Source organism: Chiloscyllium punctatum, chromosome 52 (assembly GCF_047496795.1).
Source record: "Chiloscyllium punctatum isolate Juve2018m chromosome 52, sChiPun1.3, whole genome shotgun sequence".
Lineage (NCBI taxonomy): Eukaryota > Metazoa > Chordata > Chondrichthyes > Orectolobiformes > Hemiscylliidae > Chiloscyllium > Chiloscyllium punctatum.
The window spans coordinates 17,228,693-17,253,901 of record NC_092790.1 but is presented as its reverse complement, the minus strand read 5'-3'; the positions used below and the strand labels follow the sequence as shown (position 1 = coordinate 17,253,901).

General features: G+C 43.8%; 1 protein-coding gene across 4 annotated transcripts in view; it reads left to right on the top strand.

The window, feature by feature from the left end:
* The first annotated feature begins 2,835 nt into the window (after positions 1-2,835).
* LOC140470648 (Fc receptor-like protein 5) overlaps positions 2,836-25,209 on the top strand; it is a 59,769-nt gene continuing 37,395 nt past the window's right edge. Inside the window, exons 1-6 of one of the 4 annotated variants that reach the window (XM_072566679.1) lie at positions 2,836-2,946; positions 4,245-4,394; positions 9,517-9,546; positions 11,681-11,956; positions 15,765-16,052; positions 19,952-20,218. In XM_072566679.1, coding sequence (XP_072422780.1) covers positions 4,364-4,394; positions 9,517-9,546; positions 11,681-11,956; positions 15,765-16,052; positions 19,952-20,218 — 892 coding nt within the window. In that variant the 5' untranslated portion in view covers positions 2,836-2,946; positions 4,245-4,363. The other 3 variants (XM_072566680.1, XR_011956592.1, XM_072566681.1) reach the window with 3 other exon arrangements.

Below are 25,209 nucleotides of genomic sequence, written 5' to 3'. Positions count from 1 at the left end.
GATAGTGCAGGATAGACATGTCCTGTTGAAAACAAGGGATAGGAACGGCAAGATTCGTGAACCATGGAAGACAGGAGAAATCGTATGACTGGCCAAGAGGAAAAGGGAAGCGTACATGAGGTCCAGGCAGCTAAGAACAGAACGGGCCCTGGAGGAATATTGGGAGAGTAGGACTGGTCTTAAATGAGGAATCAAGTAGGCTAAAAGGCGTCATGGAATAGCTTCAGCAAGCAGTATTATGGAGAATCCCAAAGCCTTTTATTATTTTAAAGAAGCGGGTAACGAGAGAAAGGATTGGTCCACTAAAGGATAAGGAAGGAAGGCCGTGTATCAAACCTGAGAAAATGGGGGAGATTCTGAATCATAACTTTGCATCAGTGGTCACGGAGGAGAGGAACATGATGACTATTGAGATTAGAGGTAGAAGCTTGATTATTCTGGATCATGTTGACGTAAGTAGGGAAGATGTGTTGGGTAGACTAGAGGTTATTATGGTGGAAAATACCCAGGACCGAATGGGATTTATCCCAGGTTGCTAGGGGAGGGGAGAGAGGAAAGAGCTGGGGCCTTGACAGATAGCTTTGTAGCATCAGGTGTTCTCCCTCCAGGCTTCAGATGGTTATGTTAAATTACAGATTTGAGACAACCCAGGGAATCCCTTGTGGACTCAGACCTTAAAGCCTCTCTCTTGGTTCGTCTCGGAGATCATACTTTTTGGGAGTCTGGAATAAAAACCTCTTACAGACAGTTTAGTTTAATTTTAATCATCCCCTTTATTCACTAATAGCATCACTGTTACAACATAACACTGATACCTATAAGCTAAACTAACGAGTTCTAATAATCCAGGAGACTGGGGTACCAGCTCTTCAAGCTCTTCAGGCTACTCTGATGTACTGCTACAAAGTGGCTTCCTTCATACAGAAGTTTACAGAAACATTGCATGTTCTTAATTAGACAGATAACAGTGAAAGACAATAATTCGTAAGGAAGAAAAATTAATTGATAGATCTGTGCATGCTTGACTGATCACTCCTACAGGCCTTGAGCTATCCATTGGGTGGGAAAAACATACCCAGCTGAGTTAAGCATCTGCTAGTGAGACAAGTTCCTATAAGGAAGTACCAGTCTAAGTTGAGTGGGAGATGTCATAAGGTAACCTTGCACAGCTCGCATGTTTGACATCTTTTTTTATTTCAAAAATATACTTTATTCATAAAATACTTTGATGATCTATACAAGTGGACATGCTCTACATATGTAAACATTCCATTTCTTTGCATTCCGAAAAAGAGTAATCGTTCCTATTTACAGGTCTGTACAATTGCATTTTTTTGCTGATCCGTCAGCAGAGCCCAAATGACTGCATGGGCCCCCTGTTCTTCTTTAGTTTGGGGCAACTGTCGCCAAGGCGCAGTGGGGAAAGACCACCATTCTTTGCCATTCCATAATAAAACTGTCTTCACTTACAGGATTCATATCCCTCTATTTCCTCCCTTTTCATGTAAACCAGGGTGTTCATAGAGATTTGTAAAATCGTGAGGGGCATGGATAGCTTTTGCATCCAAAGTCTTTTTCCTAGGGTAGGGGAGACCAAATCTAGAGGGCAAGGGTTGAAGATGAGAGGGGAAAAATTTAAAAGTGACCTCAGGGGCAACTGTTTCATTCAGAGTGTGGTGACTGTATGGAATGAGCTGCCAGAGGAATTTGGTGGAGATGGTTACAATTACGATATTTACAAGGCTTCTGGATGGGTACATGTATAAAAATAATTTCGAGGGACATGGGCCAAATGCTAGCAAATGAGACTGGATCAGTTTAGGATATTTAGTCAACGTGGATGAGTTGAGTCAAAGGGGCTGTTTTTGTGCTGTATGACTCTATCTGCATACTTACTTGCAATGGCAAGTATAAATACCTAGGTACAGAATCATAAGAGCAAGATTAAAAGAAAGAACAAAGTTAAGAGTTTGATATTAAAGTAGCTCTTTGTATGAAGTAGAAAAACATAGAAATAAAGCAGAAAGTTGAATATTATGGTCTTTTTAAAGTCTTTAGCCACCCTGCAACAGCACTTGCTACAAGGGCCCGATCTCCTCCTCTGTGCCACATTTTGTTCACACAGTCTATTCCAGGAGAGCCCACACTGGGTCACCCACACTGCCGCTCCTATTGATCTACACATGTATGGATTCAGGCCTAATGCATTGCTGCAGCTATCTGACACTGACCACAGATGCTGTCTTCTCCATTGACTGCAGAGGCTCCCAGCTGTTGAGAGCCAATGCCAATGCTGCCACCTCGAATCCTGCACTGAGCCCACCAATGTCGAAGACAACCACAACGGTGCCATCACTTAAAGCTTGGAGCTTGTACTGGTGCATTTTAATCTATTTTCTCTCTCTCTGCAACATGGCAATCATATAATTGTGTGTATCCCATAAATATTGAGATGTTGCCTCCAATGAGACATTCCCTCTGTCAAGCAGTAACACATCTAGAATATAGTACTGTGCCCTCACTCTTTTTTTTTGAAAAACAAAAGGTTCCAGACACAGTTCTGTCTATTGCATGCACTGGGGAGTGCGATGCAATTCCAAGACACACTGATACCCACCCGTCTGCAATACCAATACGGATTTACTTCTTTGCACCTTTTCTCTTCTTCTCTCCATTAAACCAAACAATTGCAACATTACTTTCATGCATCTTGAGGAAGAAAAAAGCATTACACTGACCCAGTGCAAGTCCTTTTAAAAGCTTTAAAAAAGAAGGAAGTGTTGAAATAAGGAAGTAGTGTGCAGATTCTAAGAGTTTGTCAGTGCAATTCACACACTCTGTTGGAGAGGCTGTTAGCTTCAGGACTGTTTCTTTTCTGGAAATAATTGACACCTATCCCTTCCTGTGGTGTGAACATTAGCTGGATTCTCCCATTCCATCAAAACAGTAAGTAGCTCACTAAATGATTTATTATGTGTCTGAATTCTGGCACAAATTCACAAGACTGGCATTTCAGTCAGATGGTGCAGCATTTCAGTACTTTACTTGACCAGTCTCTCATTAGAGTTGCTGTATTCTGTTGTTATCTAATTAGTGCATTTTTTCTCACACGCAGTTTAAGATTCAATGTTTTGGATTTGAAATTTAAATTTTAAATCTCACTGAGAGAGGGCCATGAAGATTCACCAGAATTGTCCCCGAGATGGGGACAATATTGTATGAAGAGAGCGTGAGCAAACTGGGCCTGTACTATTGAGGAATTGGACGGATGAGCGATGATATAATTGTAAATACAGTAACACTACTCTTAAAGGAAGGGACATGGTAGATATAGCTATATTGTTTGCTGTTTGGGGGTAACTAGAACCAGGCAGGATTTTAAAACAAGTGGGACTTTGGCCTGAAATTACGGTTTATTTTGTTTTGCTTGGTAGTTTGTAATCCTTCAGAATTCTGTACCTGCACGGGGCTAGGGTCAGTTATTACTGTGCATGTTGAAGGGATAGAGGCTGAGAGATGTCTGATTGCTAATTGTTAACTGGGTTAATGGGAATGGGATGTGTAAGTTGAATTGAAGGGCTCAATCAGCCATGATCATATTCAATGTGATGGCAGATTCAAGGATTATCAACACTATCTTTGCCTTTGAATTGCTGTCATTACCTTCTGTACTGACCGCAACCTCCTCTTTCATCTCCACGATGCTTTGCATCCCACCTCCCTACCAGACCAGATTAAACCCTTCCCAGTGGCTTGAGCAAATCTCTCTGCCAGAATATTGGTCCCCCTCCAGCTTGAATGCAACCTATCCCTCTTGTACAGGAGATCTAACTGAGGGATATAAGATGCTGAAGAGGTGATTGACAAAGAGTTGGAGAAAGAATGCTTCCTTGTGTGGTGTAATCTAAAACAAGAGGATCAATGTTTCAGGACAATGGGATGGGACAGATTGGAAACAGAGATGGGGAGGAATGGTGGAGCCTATTTCGCCCCAAGAACTGGAAGGGGGAAAGGGAGCTGACCCAAAGGGTCAGTTTCTGTGCTGTCGGTGATGAGGAATTTCTTCTCTCCAGAAGGAATCAATCTGTGGACTTATTTATCACACCGGGCTGTCGAGCCTGTATCTTTGAGTGTCTTGAAGGCTGAGATTTTTAATCATGAGGGGGAATGGAGGGTAATGGGGTGTGGTGGGTGAAGAAACGTCCTGGTGACTGACGACTGTGTCCCATCTCAATCTGTCTCAGACCCTTTGGCAGTGCCCACTTCGCTGCCCACTTCCCTGCCATCAGCAGGATAAGACAAGCAGGAAACAGCAGACTGAGTCACTGACTGAATACACACATCAATCAGACTGGGCACTGTGATGGAGATCTTCTCTGCTCTCTTACTGCTCGGTACGTATCTCCAGCTTTTATCACTATTTCAGGGTGGGTGCAAGGAATAAATCTGTCATTCAGCTCCTGCCGTAAGCTCAGTGTAGAATGGGAATGTGAACAGAGGCAGAATCCTATTGTGCATGGACAGCAGTGCACATGTGTGCTGGTATTTCCTAGACTGTTTAACAAATACGTACACACACACACGTGCACACGCTCACTCACTCACACACACACTCTCACACTTATTCACACACACTTGCACACACACACTTTCCAACACTGTTGTTCTCCCACACAGACACCCTCTTACATGCACTCTCACAATCTCTCACACTCTGTCACACACAATATATTTCTCTCACACTCTCTCACGCACAATATATCTCTCACGTACACCCTCTTTTCCATGCACTCCTCACAATCTCGCACACCTTTCACGCACAGTCTCCCTCTCTCAAATTCTCTCATCCAAATGCTCTCAAACACACTCGTGCAGGAGAGAGAGTGAGTGAGGGTGTGAGCGAGAGAATGAGGGTGCAAAAGAGAGTGAGGGTGCGAGCGAGAGAGTGAAGGTGTGTGTGTGTGTGTGAGAGAGAGAGATAGAGAGAGAGGGTGCGGGGTGAAAAGGAGATTGAGGATGCAGGAGAGAGTGTGTGTGTGAGTGTGCAGGAGAGAGGGAGTGATGGCATGAGAGGGAGATTGAGGGTACAGAGGAGGGACAGAGAGTGAGGGTGCGGGGGAGAAAGGGAGAGTGAGGGTGCGGGGTAGAGCCAGAGAAAGTGAAGGTGCGGAAGAGAGTGTAGGTGCAGGAGAGAGAGTGTGAGTGAAGGTGTGGGGAAGAGAGAGAGAGACTAAGAATAGGAGAGAGTGAGAATGTGAGGGAGAGAATGTGAGGTTGTAAGAGAGAGAGAGAGGGTGTGTGAGAATGTCGAAGAGAGCGGGAGAGGGTGAAGGTGCGGGAAATAGAGAATGAGGTTGCAGGAGAGAAAGACAGAGTGTGAGGGTGCAGGAGAGATACAGGAAGAGTTAGGGTGCAGGACATAAATGGAGTGAGTGAGGGTGTGGGAGAGAGAGTGTGAGGGTGCAGGAGAGAGAGAATGAGGGTGTGGGAGAGCAGGAGATTGAGGGTGTGGGGGAGATAGAGAGAAAGAGGCTACAGGAGAGAGAGCACAATTAAAGACAGGCAATAAATGCTGGTCTCGTCAGCAATGCCCAAATCCCATGAGTGTATAAAGGTAGTGTGTGTGTTTGCGAGTACACATATGCTGGTGTACATGTAAATGAATATGCATGATTGAATTTGGAAAACAAAGACAAAAATTTTGATCAAGAGCAGGACAATAGCGAATGAGTTTAAAATTGCAGGGAACATTAAAAACTGACTGTAAAAACTTCTAATTAGATTACTTACAGTGTGGAAACAGGCCCTTCGGCCCAATAAGTCCACACCGCCCCACCGAAGCGTAACCCACCCATACCCCTACATCTACATTTACCCCTTACATAACACTACGGGCAATTTAGCATGGCCAATTCACCTGACCTGCACATCTTTGGACTGTGGGAGGAAACCGGAGCACCCGGAGGAAACCCACGCAGACACAGGGAGAATGTGCAAACTCCACACAGTCAGTCGCCTGAGGTGGGAATTGAACCCGGGTCTCTGGCGCTGTGAGGCAGCAGTGCTAACCACTGTGCCACCGTGCCGCCCATAAGCCCTTCTTCAGGGCTTCAGGAAGAAGGGCTCATGCCCGAAACGTCGATTCTCCTGCTCCTTGGATGCTGCCTGACCTGCTGCGCTTTTCCAGCAACACATTTTCAGCTCTGATCTCCAGCATCTGCAGTCCTCACTTTCTCCTGTAAAAGCTTCTGCAAACATGTGCAGAGAAAAGTATTTATGAAGATAATTGTAGGTCCATTGCAGTCTGAATCGAGGGGATATTATAATGGCAGAAGATTTGAATGCATAATTTGGTTATGTCTTCTCAAAAGAGGGAAATACATCATTTCCCAGTAAATGTCAGATAACCAACATCTATTGAGAGGGAGGAACTGAAGGAAATCAGTAATAGTAGGGAAATGGTGTTGGGGAAATTAGTGGGATTGAAGTCCTGAGGGACTCTTAATTGATATCTCAGCATCCTTAAGAAAGTGGAACTGGATATAATGGGTTCATTGTTGATAATTCTTTAAGATTCTATAGACTTGGGAACAATTCCCACATATTGGAGGGGAGGTAATGTAATCCCTCTGTTTAAAACGTAGGCGGCAGAGAGAGACAGAAATAAACATTGAGTACTACAGACCAGATAGCTGAACATCTGGGAATACCTATAAAAGGCGTGATGACAGAACACTTAGAAAGCATTAAAGACATTGGACAAAGCCAGAATGGGTTATGAGAGGCAGAAGAATCTTAATAAATCAACCGTCATTTTCTGAGGGTCTAAGGATAAATAAGGGAGAAACAGTATATGTAGCTTATTTGGCTTTTTCAGAAGACATTTGAGACGAGGTGTATGTGCAAAGTGAAAGGACAAGTGTTTGATGGTAGTATATTGATGTGAATTGAGAATTAGTTGATGGACGAGAGAGAGAGTGGGAATAAATGTGACTTTTACCCAAGAGGCAAATCATGACTAGTGGGAAACTGCAGGAGCTAATACATGGGCCCCAGCCACTCTCAATATTTATTAATGAGGGAGCCAAATGCAACAGTTCCAAGTTTGCTCATGACACAAAACTGGCCAGGATTGTGAGTAGGATGCAAAGGAAGTGATTTAGACAATTTGAGTGAGTGGACAAACATATAGAAGATGCAGCACAATGTGGCTAAAAGTGAAACAGATGTGGAGAAACAGAAAGCGAGTTTGATTCAAATGGTGACAAACTGGGAAGTGGGGATAGACAATGGGATCTGAATGGAGAGATAATTGTCTAGATTTGAAAGGAACCAAGTGAAATGAAGACAAAATGGGCAATGTGGGAGTGGCATGGTGGCTCAATGGCTAGCACTGCTGCCTTATAGCACCAGGGATACGGGTTCGATTCCACCTTCGGGCAACTGTCTGTGTGGAGTTTGCACATTCTGCCCATGTCTGTGTGGGTTTCCTCCCAGTGCTCCAGTTCCCTTCCAAAATCCAAAGATGTGTAGATTAAGTTGAATTGACCAAGGGGAATTACCCTTAGTGTCCAGGCATGTGTAGTCTAGGTAGGTTCGCCATGACAAGTGCAGGGTTAGGTTAGGGAGATGAGTCTGTGTGTGATGCTTTTTGGAAGGTTGGTGTGGGCTCATTGGGCTGAATGAACTATTTCCACATTGTAACGATTCTATGGATATGGCTTTGAGATACAGGATCAGCTGTGGCCCTACTCAATAGTGCAGCAAGCTTGAGGGTCCGAATGGATACTTTGAACATAATCACATTAGTAATTGATGTGTCTTGTTAATGCATTCACAGGATGTCGGCATTGCTGGTTGGGCCCAGCATTAGTTGCAGATTTTTATAAATTCAGCATTCACTCTCTGCTCATACTGGGAATTAAATGCAGGTCCTGAGAACATCTCTCGCCCTGTGTGTCTCTCTGAATCTGTTTGTGTTCCCCTCTCTCTCTGTCCCATTTCACTTCTCCATCTCTCCATCTTCTCATCTCTCTCTTTCTCTTCCCCCCTTCCATTTCTTCTCCCACATTCACTCTCTCTTTACCCATTCTCTCTCTTTTGTCTTCCTTTCTAAAATCTGTCTATCCCTATCTCTCGCATTCTTTGTCACTGTCTTTTTCTCTCTTACTCTGTAAACACTCTACTGCCATCTCTATCTGAACAATATATCACTGTCTCTCGTGTTTTTCTTTCTTTCTCTCCCTCTCTTTCACACACACTCTTTTGTCATACTCTCTCTACCCAACAGCTCTCTCTCTCCTCCTTCCTCTTACTTAATCTCCCTATCTCTCGCTGACACACCATTCTCCCCCATCTCACTATCTCCCTCCCTCACTCTCTCTTCCCTCTATCTTGTTTTTCCACCTCTCTGTCCCATTTCACTCACTCTCGCCCCTTCGTCCCTCTTGCAGTGTCTCTATCTATCCCCCCACCCTTCTTTCTTTCTCTTCCTCCTTCTTTCTCTCTCTCCCTCTCCGTGTTTCCCTGTTATTGCCCTTGCTTCTCTCTTTATTTACCCCTCTTCTGTCTCTGTCTCTCTCCCTTTCTCCATCTCCCTCACTCTGCATTCCTTGATGTTTATCCCTTCCATCTCTCTATCTGTTTCCCTCTCCACCTCTCACTCAAGTATATAAGCACACTTTCCCTCTCACACACACACCCCTCTCTCTCTCAGGGATAAGCGGGTACTGCAGATGGTTGAGATTCGAGTCAAGATTAGAGTGGTGCTGGACAGGCAGCATCTGAGGAGCAGAAAAATCAACATTTCGGGCAAAAGCCCTTCATCAGGAATCAACTCCTTTCTCTCTCCCACAAACAGATTCCTCTCTCTCTCATACACATACACATACACAGACTTCCCTGTCTCTTATACACAGACACCCCCCTCTCTTTCTCTCTCTCACTCTCACTCTCTCACACAAACACACACATGCGCGCTCTTACAGGCACATGACCTCACTCCCTTATGTACACTGCTTCACACAGGCATACACTCTCACTCTGAAAATGTGTTGCTGGAAAAGCGCAGCAGGTCAGGCAGCATCCAAGGAACAGGAGAATCGACGTTTCGGGCATCAGCCGGCTGATGCCCGAAACGTCGATTCTCCTGTTCCTTGGATGCTGCCTGACCTGCTGCGCTTTTCCAGCAACACATTTTCAGCTCTGATCTCCAGCATCTGCAGTCCTCACTTTCTCCTATACACTCTCACTCTGTCTCATTCTCTCATGCACACACACTCATACACTGTTTCTCACACACACAAAAATGCACATGTGACCTCAACAAATGAGTCTGATTATGTATCACCACTGAGCAAATTAAAGCAAGGGCCTTCATGTCAAAGCATAGGATCACAGTAGGCCATTCGGCCTTTCGATTCTGCTCTGCCATTTGATGAGGTCATGGCTGATCTGATCATCCTCAATTCCACTTTCCATAAAACTTATTGATCGTGTCTAATTGTGTATTTTCAGAGCAAGTGATGATTCTACAAATACGAGAAGGTATGTTAAGATCCAGTGTGCCTTCCTTTCATGTTGAAGAACCCCACAGTGTCTGCACTAGCGTCAGCGTTTACATTATGGAAAACAAAGTCTTCCAGGTTTGGGAGATCTGAAACAAACACAAAGTGTTAGATAATCTCAGCAGGTCTGGCAGCATCTGTGCACTGAGAGGGAGAGAGAAAAACACAGTTAACATTTTGTGTCCATCACACTCCTGACTTAGAGTCATTGAGCTGTACAGCACAGAAACAGACCCTTCGGTTCAACTCGTCCACACTGACCATAGAACATAAAACATCACAGCGTAGCAGAGGCCCTTCAACCCTCGAGGTTGCACCGACCTGCGGAGTGACTCTTAAGCCCACATATCCTACACTATTCCATTTTCATCCATATGGTTATGCAATGACCATTTAAATACCCTTAAAGTTGGTGACTCTGCTACTGTTGCAGGCAGTGCATTCCATGCCCCATACTACTCTGAATAAAGAAACTGCCTCTGACATCTGTCCCTATATCTATCATCACTCAGTTTGAAGCTATGCCCCCTCGTGTTAGCCATCGTCATCTGAGGAAAAAGGCCCTCATTGTCCACCCTGTCTAACCCTCTGATTAACTTTTATGCGTCAATTAAGCTATTTTTCAACCTATTTCTCTCCAATGAAAACAGTCTCAAGTCCCTCAGCCTTTCCCCAGGAGACCTGACCTCCATATCAGGGAACCTTCCAAAACTTCCACATCCTTCCTATAATGCGGTTACCAGAACTGAACACAATACTCCAGGTGCGGCCACTCCAGAAGTTTGTACAACTGCAGCATGACCTCATGGCTCCAAAATTCGATCCCTCTACTAACACACCGAATGCCTTCTTAATGACCCTATCAACCTGGGTGACAACTTTCAGGAATCTATGAACATGGAAACCAAGATCTCTCTGCTTATTCACACTATCAAGAATCTTACCATTAACCCTGTACTCTTTATTCCTGTTGCTACTTCCAAAGTGAATCACCTCACATTCTTCTGCATTAAACTCTATTTGCCACCTTTAAGCCCAGCTCTACACCTTATCTATTCCCCTCTGTAACTGCAACATCATTCAGTACTATCCACAACTCCACTGACCTTAATGGCATCCTCAAATTTACTAACTCATCCTTCTATGCCCTGACCCCAGGTCATTTATAAAAATGACAAACAGCAGTCGTCCCAAAGCCGATCCTTGCAGTACAGCACTAGTAACTGAACTCCAGGATGAACATTTCCCATCAAACACCACCCCCATCTTCTTTCAGGTAACCAGTTTCTGATCCAATCTGGTAAGTTATCTTTACTGCCATGCCTCTGTGTTTTGTACAATAGTCCACCGTGGAGAAGCTTATCAAATGCCTTACTGAAATGCATATCCACCATAATCAACCACTTTATCCTCATCCATCTCTTTGGTCATCTTCTCAAAGAACTCAATAAGGTATGGGAGGCACGACCTAGGGTCATTGACGGTCATCCCCACGATGTTGATAATGGGTGATTCAGTGATGCTAACACCATTAAGGGGACGATGATTAGATTTGCTTTCAATGATAGCAACCCAAATGTTATTGTGGAGTGGGGAGGATGGGTGGCAATGGTTACGATCTCTCAACATAGCCTCCAGAATGTTGATAATGGGGAAAATGAAGGGGATGATGGTTAAGTTATCCCTCAATAGTAACCCCAGCATGTTGATAGTGGGGACTTTAGTGATAATAACACAATAGAACACCAAAGGGAGATGATTTAATTCTCTCTCAATAGTAAACCTCCCCCTCCCCCACTCCCAATACTGATAGTCTAATGGATTCAATCATGGTAATATCTTTGAAAGTGAAGGGCTGGTGAGATTCTCTCTCACTGGTAACTTCTAGATATTGATATTGAGGCAATTCAGAGATGGTAACACCATTGAATGTCAAGGGGTGATGGTTCGATTCTCTCTTATTGGAGATAGTCGTTGCCTGGAATTTGTGAGTTGGGAATGTTACTTACCACTCATCAGCCTAAGCCAACTTGGGTTGTCTGAGTGGAAGGCTACTGCAGCAAGCAAATTTCAGTGCTTCCCATTGTGGCTGTGTATGTTTTTCTATGGATTAGGTTCCTCAGTAGAGACAGGAGCACCTGAACTAACGATGGAGCCAATGTGGGACAGATTCTTAACGGGCGACCGGATCACTCTTAGTTGCAATGCCGGTCGGGAGCTTCGTTCGACGACCTATAACTGGATCATAAAGGAAACTATCAAAGAGTTCAGGGAGAAGACTTACATCATTGAGGCTGCTACAAAGGAGGATGATGGGGAGTACAGATGCCAATATTCCACATCGGCACATAAAACACCCTACAGCAACAGCATTCTCGTGAAAGTATCCTGTGAGTTGGAGTGTGTTTCTAATAATTCCCAAAGATAGACAGGGGTAGGAATAATTAGGATATTGGCCTTCTCATGGGTTAGCATCAGTGCAGCTATGAAGCTCAAAGGTTTGCGGGTCTTCACTAAATCGATTGACGGTGCCTTCCACACCCCCACATCCCACCCCAAACTTTCTCAGGCATTGCTGCCACATTGTGAGCCACATGCCCTTGTACTGGGCAGCTTGCCCAGTTGAAAGTTGGAGGCAATTGGATCTGGAAAGGGAAAGGGAAGGGCTAAGAACAGGCAGCAGTCTCCCAGAAGGACTGTTCTGATGATGGGAAGTGGGTGGGTGGCATGGTTTCGACAGATACCATCTCATCTGCAGATCTCACTGAGCCTGGATCACTGTTACCCAGCGGCTCTCATAGGAAAGTGGGGGGATTCAAACTCACCCTTTTGGTTGTCACCCTGGTCCACTTGATTGCTATTCTGTGATATGACCGGTACATATGATCCTGCCCCTTAAGTTCATATATAGTTCGTTATTAAAGCCGTTAAAACGGGGAACGGGTTGGAGACTATCCCATTGAATGACAGAGCTCTCTCGAAGGGCCGAATGGTCTACTCCTCCTATTTTCGATATTTCTATTATCATCACCCAACTCTTGAAGCCTTCAAATTAACAGGCTCCTTCTTTCCATTTCTGCCTTTTCAATGTCATGTTTCATCCACGAGTCTGTTTGTGTGACAGTCTCGCTATTTCGAGGGCGTGAGTGTTTTATTATATATTTTACACTTTTGAGAATTTTACGTTTCTATATCAAACTGTCCTGACTTGGAGGCTTCACAAATTAAAAGAAAACAAGAAGAAAACATCCTGCTGGTGCACTCCCAGAGGGAAAATGATCTGAACTGAAACAATCTCTTGCTAAGAGAAAACCAGCTCCGTTTATGAACCAAATTCCTGGTTATTTCCCAATTTAAGTCAAAACAAAGCTCACGGTTTAATGCAGATACCGTGTCTGTTATAAACTGAAAAGCATCATACTCCATTAAAGCCCGAGCGCTGAAGTTTCTCATCCATGGGACCTTAGGTAAAAACAATGACTGCAGATGCTGGAAAGCAGAGTCAAGATTAGAGTGGTGCTGGAAAAGCACACCCGTAAACCACTTCTGTGCTCCCCCAAACCCCACCCCATTCCCCCATTACGTTGTTATAACATGGTGCCAACAAGTGTACACAGTACTCCAGCTGAGGTCTAACTGGTGTCTTGTACATATTCAAAATCACCGCCCTGCTGGCAGACTCTGCAACTCTATTAAAAAAGCCAAAGGCATTGTGTATTTTATTAACTGCTCTCCCCTTGTCGTTCCACCTTCACTGATTTGTGGACATGTACCCCAGCTCCCTCTGCCCCTACACCCCTCTGTAGAATTGTATCCCCTACTTTGTATTATTGTTCAATGTTCTTCCCATCAAAGTGCCGCACCTCACACTTCTCTTTACATTGAATCGCATCTGCCACCACTCTGCCCATGCCACCAACTTGTCAATGTCCTATTGGATTTCCGCACTATTTCTCCTTACAGTTTACGATTCTCCTGGGATCTTATGCAATCTGCACATTTGGAAATGCTCCCCCTGCACAACAAGATCCAGATCATCAATTATACATGTCGGGGAAAGAGGAACCACTACTTCAACTACAACCTAACCTCTGGCCCTAAAACGTCATCGGGTCAGTGGGCTGAGGAGTGGGAGAAGGAGTTTAATTTGGATAAATGTGCAGTGTTACATTTTGGTAAAACAAACAAAGGCAGAGCTTCTACAATTAAAAGGGCCTTAGGTAGTGTAGTTGAATAGAGAGGCTTAGGATTCAGGAGCACAATTCTTTCAAATTTGCGTCACAGGTAGACAGGATGGTTAAGGTGGCATTTAGCATGTCTGTCTTCATTGCTCAGACCTTTGAATATAGGAATTGGATGTCATGTTGAGATTGTAGAGTATGCTGGTGAGGCCTCTTCTGGAGTTCTGTGTCCAGTTCCGGCTGCCCTGTTAAAGGAAAACTATTATTACGCAGAAGGATGTTCAGAAAAGATGTATCAGGATGTTGCTGGGAATGGAGGGTTTGAGTTATAAAAATATGTTGGATTGGCTGGAGTACATGAGGTCGAAGGGCGGTCTTAATAAAGGTTTTCAAAATCATGAGAGGATGGCAGGAATCTTTCCCGAGGGTGGGGGTTTCAAGACTAGTGGGCATATTTTTTAAAAAAGAGGAGAGAGATTTAAGAAGGACATGAAGGACAATTGATTTTACACAGTGCGGTTCATATGTGGAATGAACTTCCAGAGGAAGTGATGGATGTGGGTACAGTTGTAAGTTTGAAAAACATTTCGCTAAATGCATGAATTTAAAAAAAAAATGTTTGCAGGGATATGAGCCATGCTCAGGCAAATGTGGCTAGTTTAGTTTGGGATTATGATCAGCATGGCATTGTTGGACCGAAGTGTCCATTTCTGTGTTGTATGAACCTATGAGTTGACGACTCTATGACGCTGAGTCTGATGCATTCTTTTAATTGTTTTGTAACCCCCTTCCTGCCCACTTGACAGTTTCTCTTCCACGGTCAATGCAGGGCATTAGGAAATGGTTCCCCTTTCCAAACATTAACAGCACAGAAAGAATAGTTGATCTCAGCAGTATCTGTTCTGTACATAGCAGGCACTGACTGCTGTATCAGCAGAGCAGTGACTTGTGACACTTGCATTCTCAAATTCTTGAGATGTGGGATCGGGATTAGGCCGTTCAGCCCATTGCATCTACTCCAGTATTCAATGATATCGCAATCCGTCTGATCATCTACAACTCTACGCTCCCCAGTCACCCTCAACTCTCCTTCCCAATTAAAATTTTCAGCCGTGGATACACTCAATGATCCAGCTTCAACAGCCCTGTGCGGTAAAGAATTCCACAGACTCAATACCCACGGACAGAAGGAATTCCTTCTCATCTCCAACTTCACTAGGTGTCCACCACACCCCCTTATTCTGAGGCAATGTCCCTCTTGTCTCAGGCTCTCCCACACAAGGGGAAACACCCTCTTCTGCATCAAAGCTGTAAAAACCTTGAAGAATAATGCCGCCTCTCTTTCTTGTAAACTCCAATGAGGACAGGCCCAACGCACTCAATTTCTCCTTCATTAGACAGTCCCTCCCTATCCAGCTCAGCTGAGTGAACCTTCTGTGGACTGCCTCCAATGTTGGCCTAACCTCCCTTAGATAGGGGGCCCAAACTGTTCACTGGATCCTAGCTGTAGTCTGACTAATGTGTTTGCTGTATAGCTTGAGTAAAACTTCCCACCTTTTATAGCCCATTTCCTTTGAAATAAAAACAATTTGTGTTCCCTGTAACCCACTGTATTTGCTTGCTAGCTTTTTTAGTGATTCACAAACAAGGACTCCTCAAATCCCTCTGATCCATAGCTTTCTGCAGTCTTTCTCCATTTAAACAATACCCAGCTCCTCTATCTTTCCTGTCAATGGGATGCACTGCTCCTGAGAATTACCGATTATTTTTTCCTGTATTTTGGATAGTGGGCTGAAATGGGGAAAAGACACTGTGAAAGGAAAACTCGGTGCCCCTTTTGGAAATGTGTTTTATAATCATAAGTGGAAGGGTTGGTTACACAGCTGCTTGGAAAGTCATGTTGGATAATGAGCTGGAGTCAGGGACTTGTGTAGAGACTTTGCTGGCAGCAAACAGCTGTTTGGTCTGGTTGGTTCTTACGCCCCGTTATTAATTCAAGTCATTTCTTTCTTGACAGCTCCTGATTCGCTTATGAGTATTGAATCTGAGCCAGAAGCTTTGTGGTATGCACAGACATTGAAGTTGAGTTGTAAATTCAAGTTCCGTATGCAAGATGAATTAATTTACACGTTTTATCGGGAAGGCTCTGTTGTGGCTGAGATCCGGACAAGAAATGAAAGTGTTTGTTTTGAAAAGGAACGGGTTACATTTGAGGATACAGGACGGTATCGATGCCAAATGCAGTTTGTTAATCATCCCAAAGGTCCTGTATACACATCAGCTTACAAACATGTGGATGTGCAAGGTATGTTTCACTTTAGAATATAAGGGTTAGAAGCAGAACGAGGCCATTCAGTCCCTCCAAAACCTGCTTCCCCCATTCCGTACAACTGTGGCTGATCATATCTCAGCCTCATCTCCACCTCCCTGCCCCCACTCTCTTTAACCGGTCATGTTGACTTGAAACGCTGGCCAATGTTGAACCCTCAACATGTCCCTGACACGCCCAATTCCGAAATCAGGCTGACTGGTCTATAATTCCAAATGAATGTAGTCTATATGGACTTTAGTGAGACCTTTGACAAGTTCCTGCACGGCAGACTAGTCAAAAAGGTTATGATCCAGGGAGAGCAAGCCTTCTTGGATTCAAATTGGCTCAGTTCGAGGAAGCAGAGAGTAGTGTTTGAAGGTTGTTTCTCAGACTGGAGGCCTGTGACTTGTGGTATGCCATAGGATTCAGTGCTGGGACATTTTGTATTTGTTATTTACATAAATGATCTGGCTGTAGGTGTACAAGGCATGATTAATAAGTTGGTGGATGATACAAAATTAGAGGTACGGTTGACAGCAAGAAAGGTCATCAACAATTACAGAGGGATCTTGATCAGATGGGGAAGTAGCCTGAAGATTGGCACAATCAAAAATCCTTCTGCCTCCTCCTCAAAGTTAATAAGTGTTCTGGCATCCCCCACAACCTCTGGGGAGGGCAGAGTGGTGAATTTCTACAGATTCACGCCTCCCTTCCCTGACTCCCAACTTTCAGAAAAGGGATCCCTCCTGATATCTGCTTTCAGTCTGCTTAGCCCCTTATCTTGAAATAATGACCTTTCCTTCTAGATTGTCTCACAGGAGGAAACATCCTCTCTCCAGTTTCTTTGTCGACCCCACCCCACCCTTTTGCATCTTATATCCCATAATTGGAACTCCTCTCAATCTTCTATACGACAGAGAGTATAGGCCGAAACCAGTTAATCTCTCCACATAAGACAAACCCTTGGAATTGATTGAGGGGATTTCCGCTGAACCGCCTCCAATGCAATTATATCCCTCCTCAAGAAAGTGGACCAAACCACCACACAGTTCTCCGGATGCGAAGACCTAAGGCCTTGTACAGTTGCAGCAACATTTCCCTACTCAATTACACCATTCTTTCAGCAATTGCCAGCTGCCTTCCTTGCTGTAATTTGAGTCATGCACAAGGACACCCAGATTCCTCCGCACCGAATCACTCTGAAGTTTCTGTCCTATTTGAATAATAAGTTGCATTTCTACTCTTTGACCACAATGGGCAACCCCAATTATACCTGCATCAAATGTCAAATTTTGTGACTCTTACCTAACCTATTCTGTCCTATTTATAAATGTCTTATGTCTACCTTGCAACTTGGTTTCCCAACTATTTTAGCACTATCTGCAAATTTGCCTGGAGTAACTTCTATCCCTTTTTCCAAATCTTGAATACAGATTCTAACTAGTTGGAGACAAAGGCTTATCCCTGTGAGTTGCACTCATTATATCCCACTCGAACAGAAAAAGGTCCATTTATCCTGACTCTGTTCACTGTTGGCTAGCCAATCCGCTGTCTAAACGAATGTTATTCCCTGAATTTGATGTGAATATTATTTTGAAAGTTTGTCGCATGATTTGATTGATTTAATTCCCATCAAATTTAGAGAGAAATGTATTTCAGCAGCTGAAAGGATGACACTGAGTGATTGGTATTATTAAAGCAGTAATAATCTGAGTGGTTAATTCTAGCTGATAACAGCATGGTGCTGGCTCTGATATCAATGGCTGGCTGTAATGCTTATGGTTTTACCCATCACCCATCTCCCTGATACTCCCAATTCCGATGTGAGGCTGGCTGGCCTATAATGCCCAATGGATGTTGTCTTCATGGATTTTAACAAGGTCCTCACACGGCAGACTAGTCACAAAGGTTAGGTCGCCTGGGATCCAGGGAAACCTAACTAATTGGACTCAAATTGCGCTGAATTCTAGGAAGCAGAGAGTGATGGTTGAAGGTTTCTACATGGACTGGAAGCCTGCGACTAGTGGTACGCCACAGGGGTCGGAGCTAGGACCTTTGTTATTTGTTATTTACATAAATGGGAGAAAGTGAGGACTGCGAATGCTGGAGATCAGAGCTGAAAAACGTGTTGCTGGAAAAGCGCAGCAGGTCAGGCAGCATCAAAGGAGCAGGAGAATCGACGTTTCAGGCATAAGCCCTTCTTCAGAAGCCTGAGGAAGGGCTTATGCCCGAAACATCGATTCTCCTGCTCCTTTAATGCTGCCTGACCTGCTGCGCTTTTCCAACAACACGTTTTTCAGCTATTTACATAAATGGTCTGAATGTGAAAGTACAAGGCATGATTAGTAAATTGGTGGATATTACAAAATTAGAAGGTATTAACGATAGCAAGGAAGAGGTTATCAACAATTACTGAGGGATCTTGATCAGATGGGGAAGCGGGCTGAGGATTGGAAAATGCAATTCAATACAGATAAGTGTGAGCTGTCACACTTTAGAAAGTCAAACCAAAATATTAATATAAAGGTTCGGAGACGTGAGTGGAACAGAGGATTCTAGGAGTGCAAACATATAGTTTGTAGATGTAGATTGGCAGGCCCTGAGAATCGATCTCCCTTCAATCTCATCAATTTCCCAAGCAATATTCCTTTATTTCCTCCCGCTCAACAACTTCTGCGTTCCCCATCATTTCCAGCACATTTTTCATCTCCTCCTATATGAAGACAAAAATGATGTATAAATGCGGTTCATCAGCCATTTCTTTGTTCCTCATTGTAAATTCTCTTGTTTCTGAGTGAAATTCTGAATGATTAGTTTTCAGCAATACTTTTCTCTTAAAATATTTGCAGTCAGTTTTTATGTTTCCAGCAAGCCTACACCAATACTCTTGTTTCCTCTTCTCACGCAATCTTTTGGTCCCCCTTCGGTGACTTCTGAACTGTTCCTCATCCTCAAAGCTACTCTTTCTTTTTCTTGCTAATTTGAAATCCTTTTTGTTTTTGCATCTGAAATATCCCCTGTAAGCCATAGTTTGGCCACTGTTTCCATTTCACTTAAATCAAGTTGGAATAAATAATTTTAGTAGCTGACCCATTCGCTCTTTGAATGCTCGCTACTGCTTACCCACTCTCATTCTTTTCAGTAACATTTCCCAATCCATCATAGCGTACTCACGCCAAATACTACCATAGTTTATCTTATTAACATTCAGAAACCTAGTCTCAGAATCTCACTCTCCAATCTAACAAAAAATTCTATCATGCTATGAATGTTTATCCCAAGGGACCTCTCACAACTGCACAACCTATCATTCCAACAAAAAGCAATCTAAATAGACAAGCATATCGATGTACATGGAATAGTGTAGGTTAGATGGGCTTCAGATTGGTATGACAGGTCAGCGCAACATCGAGGGCCGAAGGGCCTGTACTGTGCTGTAATGTTCTATGTTCTATGAAAATACATAAAGCTGTTCAGTCTATATCCATGCTTTCAAACTGATTTTAGATGCAATGTTGTCAGAAATACTTGTGAGTTAATGATTAACATCAAATGCAGAGATGAAAATGCATCAGTTAATTGCTGCTGCAATAAGTCGACAGTCAAGAAACCCTTTAATTACTTATGTATAGTACATGACACGGACCCAGCTAGCTCAGAGCTGGCTCCTAAATCCCTGCCACCACTGTTTACATCTTTCAGCCAGGAGTCTCTGATTTGATGAGGTTAACAGCCCCAAGCGGGGAACTCATATTCTATATGTTCCACCCGGCTGACATCGTCACACTCACTCCAATTGTGAAGCAGATATCCAAACAACAAACATTGAAAATGATTAATCAAAATCTCATGGTTTACATCACAAAATATTTTAACCTTTCTGTCAATTTCAGAAAGTCCAGTGATATTACAGGTGAATCCCAGGCTGCAGAGAGCCGGTGATTCCATCACGCTGAGTTGTTCCTGTGCCCAGGATCACCTGTGTGGGAGAGGACAAATTTCCTTCTACAGAAACGAAACCATCATAAGCTCTGATTCTGTGTCTCACAATATCTATCACATCCAACAAGCGACACTAATGGATTCAGGATGGTACTGCTGCATGGTTTTCCAGAACCTTTCGACATTCATGTCCCTCCGGGTGGAAGTCACTATCCAGAGTGAGTAAACCGAGTGGCCGTAGTGTGGTGGGAGGTGTGAGGGGAAGGCTAACATGGGATGGAAACTATGGTTCACGAGGGCTGATCTGGCTAAATGGAAATGGTGTCTTTTGTTTCCAGTCTTAAAACAGATTAGGAGAATTTGCATGAGTTTGAACTCAAGGTGGAAAAAATTGGCATTGGTAATGGAAGAGATGGGACATATTAGTTGACCCAGAGGTTGCATACCGATCCAAGACTATTCGTCAGAATAGGTTTCTCAGGTTGACCGATATCTTCATGTCATCTTTTATTGCAGTTGGAATAGTCCCAGTTTTACTCTCCAAATTTAGCTGCTGGGGATGAGGGTGAATTTCATGAGGAGTGTTCTATAATTGATAGATCGCCAAAATTCATCTCTGCTGTGATCCCGGGACCAGTTTCTAACTGGAGATCATTTGGCTGTGAGGGGCCTCTCACCATGAAACTTGGCCCAACTCTCTGCAAGCGTTTGGCATATGTATGGTGCATGTATCTCGACTGTTTTCACAAAGATGTTGGAGTGGGAGTACACCATTCAGCCCATAGAATCCGCGCTGCTGTGAAATGGGAGCATTTCTGATCTAATCATCCTCAACTCCACATTCATGTCATACCCCCCACCCCACCCAAATGCTCACCCACCCATCACCATTGATTCCCCTTCCTGATTAAAAATCTCTTTATCTCCGCTTGAATATACTCAGTGAGGCAGGCTCAACACCTCTGAGCAGTAAAGAGTTCCACTGATTAGCTCCCTCATGGAAAATAAATTCCTCCCCATTTCCATCTTCAATGAGCAACCTCATTTATTCTGATACAATGCTCCTCTGGTCCTAGACTCTCCCACACAAGGGGAAACAATTTCTCTCTGTCTCCCTTTTCAAGTCCCTCTAAGGTCACCTCTCATTCTTCTTAACTCCAATCAGGACAGACCTGACCTACTCAACCTTTTCCTCATCAGACAGTCCCTCCATATCCGGGATCAGCTGAGTGAATCTTCTCTGCACTGCCTCACTTCCCAGACTATATTTTCTCAGATACAGGGACCCAGAACTGTTCAATGTATTCCAAATTGGATAAATATTGGATAAAGTGTGGTGTTGAATTTTGGTAAGGCAAATCAGGGCAGAATTTATGCACTTAGTGGTAGCATCCAGGGGAATATTGCCTCACAAAGAGACCGAGGGGTGCAGGTTCACAAGTCCTTGAAAGTGAAGTTGCAGGCAGACAGGATAGTGAAGAAGGTGGTGTTTGGTACACTTACATACACTTGGTGAGCGCATTGAGTATAAGAATTGGGATGCAATGTTCTCACTATACAGGACATTAGTTAGGCCATTTTCTTTTTGTAATACTGCATTCAATTCTGGTCTTCTTGCTGTAGGAGAGATGTTAAGTTTGAAAGGTTTTGGGAAAAGATATACAAGGATCCTGCCAGGGTTGAAGGGTTTGAGGAATAGGGAAATGCTGAATAGGCTGGGGCTATTTTCCCTGGATCAGCTAAGAGTGAGTTTCGAAAAATTTGGAGTTTTATAAAAAACATGAGTGGCATGGGTAGGGTGAATAGAAAAGGTCTTTTCTCCAAGGGTAGGGGAATCCAAACTTAGAGGGAATAGAATTAAGGTGAAATGAGACAGATTTAAAAGGGGCCTAAGGGGAATTTTGTTTTCACACAGAGCATGTTGCATGTACGGAATGAGCTGCCAGAGGGAATGGTAGGGACAGGTTAATTTACAACATTTAAAAGGCATCTGGATGGATACATGAATGGGAAAGGTTTAGAGGGATATGATCCAAGTGCTGGCAAATAGGATCAGATTCATTTCGGGTATCTGGTCGGCATGGTTGAGTTTGATTGAAGTATTTGTTTCTGTGCTGTTCATCTCTGATTCTATTCTTCAGTTCCATCCCACATGCCTCAGGTACAGAAACAGTCTGCGTCAAAATGTAGCAAGATCTGGATAATACCTAGACCTGTGTTGACAAGTGGCAAGTAACATCTGCACCACGCAAACACCATCTGCAATAAGAAAGATTCTAACCATTGCCTCTTGATGTTCAATAGGGTTACCATCACTGAATCCCTTCACCATCAACATTCTGGGGGTAACCATTGGGAGAGAGAATCTAACCATCAGCCCCTTGACCATTCTGTAATACTATTATTGAATCTCCCCACAACCAAATTCCTGGGTATTCTTATTGACCAAAAACCAAACTGGACTTGCCATTTCAATACTCCCCACTTGCCTGGATGCAGCTCTGATAACCCTGAGAAGCTCAACACCATCCAGGACAATATAGCTCCCACTTGATTGGCACCACATCCACAAACATCCATTCCCTCCATCATCAATGCTCAGTCTCAGCAATGTGTGCCATCTGCAAAATTCACCAAAGTTCCTCAGAAAGAATTTCCAAACCCATGACCACTTCCATCTGGAAGGGCAAGGGCAGGAGATACATGGGAACACCACCCCCTAGAATTTTACCCTCCGATCCACTCAACATCCTGACTTAGAAATATATCAGTTGTTCCTTGAGTGTTGCTAGGTCGACATCCTGAAATTACCTCCCAAAGGTCATGGGGGCCTACCTAAAGCACATTGACTGCAAGTGGAGACTAGGGTGATTAATGCAGGGCACAGCCAGTCGCACACACCTCTGTAGGTAGAAAATAAAGTAGTGTTAGTAAGGGACAAAGAGTTCAAGTGAGGTTTATTAGGAATTAGTTAAGTGTATTACTGTTAGCTGGCGTTTTTGGTGCTAGTAAGGTTGATCAACCATTGTTACCTTTCTTCTGTAAGGACAAAAATAAAGTTACTATAATGTTGCACCTCCCCCACATAGACTCCACATTCTCGAGCATAGTGTCCTGTCTGCCCGCAGTGGTAGCACCACATGGCTGCCACATGTTCCCCTGCTGTGTCTTTCTATCTCTCCCTGTTGCTGGGTTCCTTTGATAACAATTACCTCCTCTTGCTTCAAACTCCATACTGGATTGAGACTCAGGAAAGAAGTATTTTCCCTTCTTTCCCTGTTTTATTTCTGTTTAGTTCATGTGCTTCATTTCCTCCACATCAGAGACCTTCCCCTCAGAACCCACACCTCATTGTGGGTTGGCTCTGAAGGACTGAAGTTCACACGTCTTCCTGCTCTTTTCAGTGACATGTGAAATTAGAGTCCATGTCCAATTTATTAAATCAGCCTCAGGTAACACATCCCTGTTTAAATCCCCATACACTCACGATAAATATCTATGTGAATGATTGGTGGGCTGGAGGCTGTTCTCTCTTCTTTTGACTGCACTAGTTTAGCCCGTCAATGGGGTCTCGTTTATTGTACCCAACTGCTGTGAGAATCACTTCTTTCATGGTGGCTTGGGATCATTCCCCCACGTCCAGAGACTGCAGTTGCAGATCGTACTGACTGGCTCAAACACATTACGATGAGTTTTATCTTGTCTTTCTCTCTCATCTAACCCATGCAAAGCTTTCTGTTGCCTGACTACAGACAATACATGTGGATGTGCAGATGGCTCGAATTCTGAAATCTTTTTAGCAAATCCCGCTAATTACAAGACTGTAAATGGGTTAGTGTATGTTAACACTGGAGCATCGGTGTCCTTGACCTGTCTTTCAGTGGTAATCATGTTCACTACAGCAGGGGCTGACTCCAGGGGTGCTAAACAGGTTGGATCCTCTGGGAAGGCTAGTGGAGAACCACAATTCTCTGTTCACATGGCATACTGCTGCACATCCTGCCTGAACTTGAATTCCCAACCAATTTACTTGAATTCCCAACCATTTTTATTAGATTCTCTACGATGTGGAAACAGGCCCTTCGGCCCAACTAGTCCACACCGACCCTCCGAAGAGTAACCCACCCAAACCCATTTCCCCCTAACTAATGTACCTAACTCTACGGGTAATTTATTATGACCAATTCACCTAACCTGCACATCTTTGGACTGTGGGAGGAAACCGGAGCACCCAGAGGAAACCCACGCAGACACAGGGAGAACGTGCAAACTCCACACAGACAGTGTCCCGAGGCTGGAATCGAACCTGGGACCCTGGTGCTGTGAGGGAGCAGTGCATGTGTGATTTTGTCCTCTTAATTCAGTCACAGGCAAAAAATGAGGGAATATTAGGTTCCATGGGTTCAATTTTGCAACAACAAAGTAACTTGTTCTCAAGTCCCACCAGAGCCGCCAATTTCTTGCATCTGCCACACAGTGCAGTTTGACTCTTATGTTCAGCAAAGAACTGCAGGTCGACTCATAACATTAATAAGAAATGACCTTTAATCGATTTCAACACAGCTAATACTGTAATAACAATACACTACAAACTAATAATTAATGCTGTCAGTTTAATTAACTACCTGAAATCTTTAACTATGAATGTACAAATACCACCACACTAGATATTAGTCTTCATCCACATGGCAATGATCATTTGGTCGTCTTCTTCTGGTGGTCCAAGGGTCATCTTCTTTTCATGTTTCTTTGTCTTGAGCTACTGCTCCTGAGGGTTGTGTTGTGGTGATTATAATACCTGGAAGTGTTCTTAGCTCTTTGGGAGGGTCTTTGATGCCGACAAATAGATCGATCAGAGCTTGATCACCCTGATCAATCGGGCCCAATCAGGGTGGGTGTTGATGGTGGGTGGTCCTTAGGCCTCCGTTTCTAAGCGTTGGGGGCATGGAGGTCAGGTAGCCTTTCCGAAATAAGGGTGTGAGAAACCTCTCTGTTCTGGAAAATAACCCTATTTTTCAGGGATTGGGCTGTGTGAATTGTATATTATACAATCTGCAGCTATAGTCTGTCTGGGTTTGTAGCTTGTTTATTTCAGTGCTTTATGCGATACTTTGGTCAGTGTCTGGCTAGATTTCCCAGCGTGCCTTATTTATTATCCAGTTTTTCATAAACCTGCCATTTTGAGCTTTCTGTCTGGCCACAGTAAGTG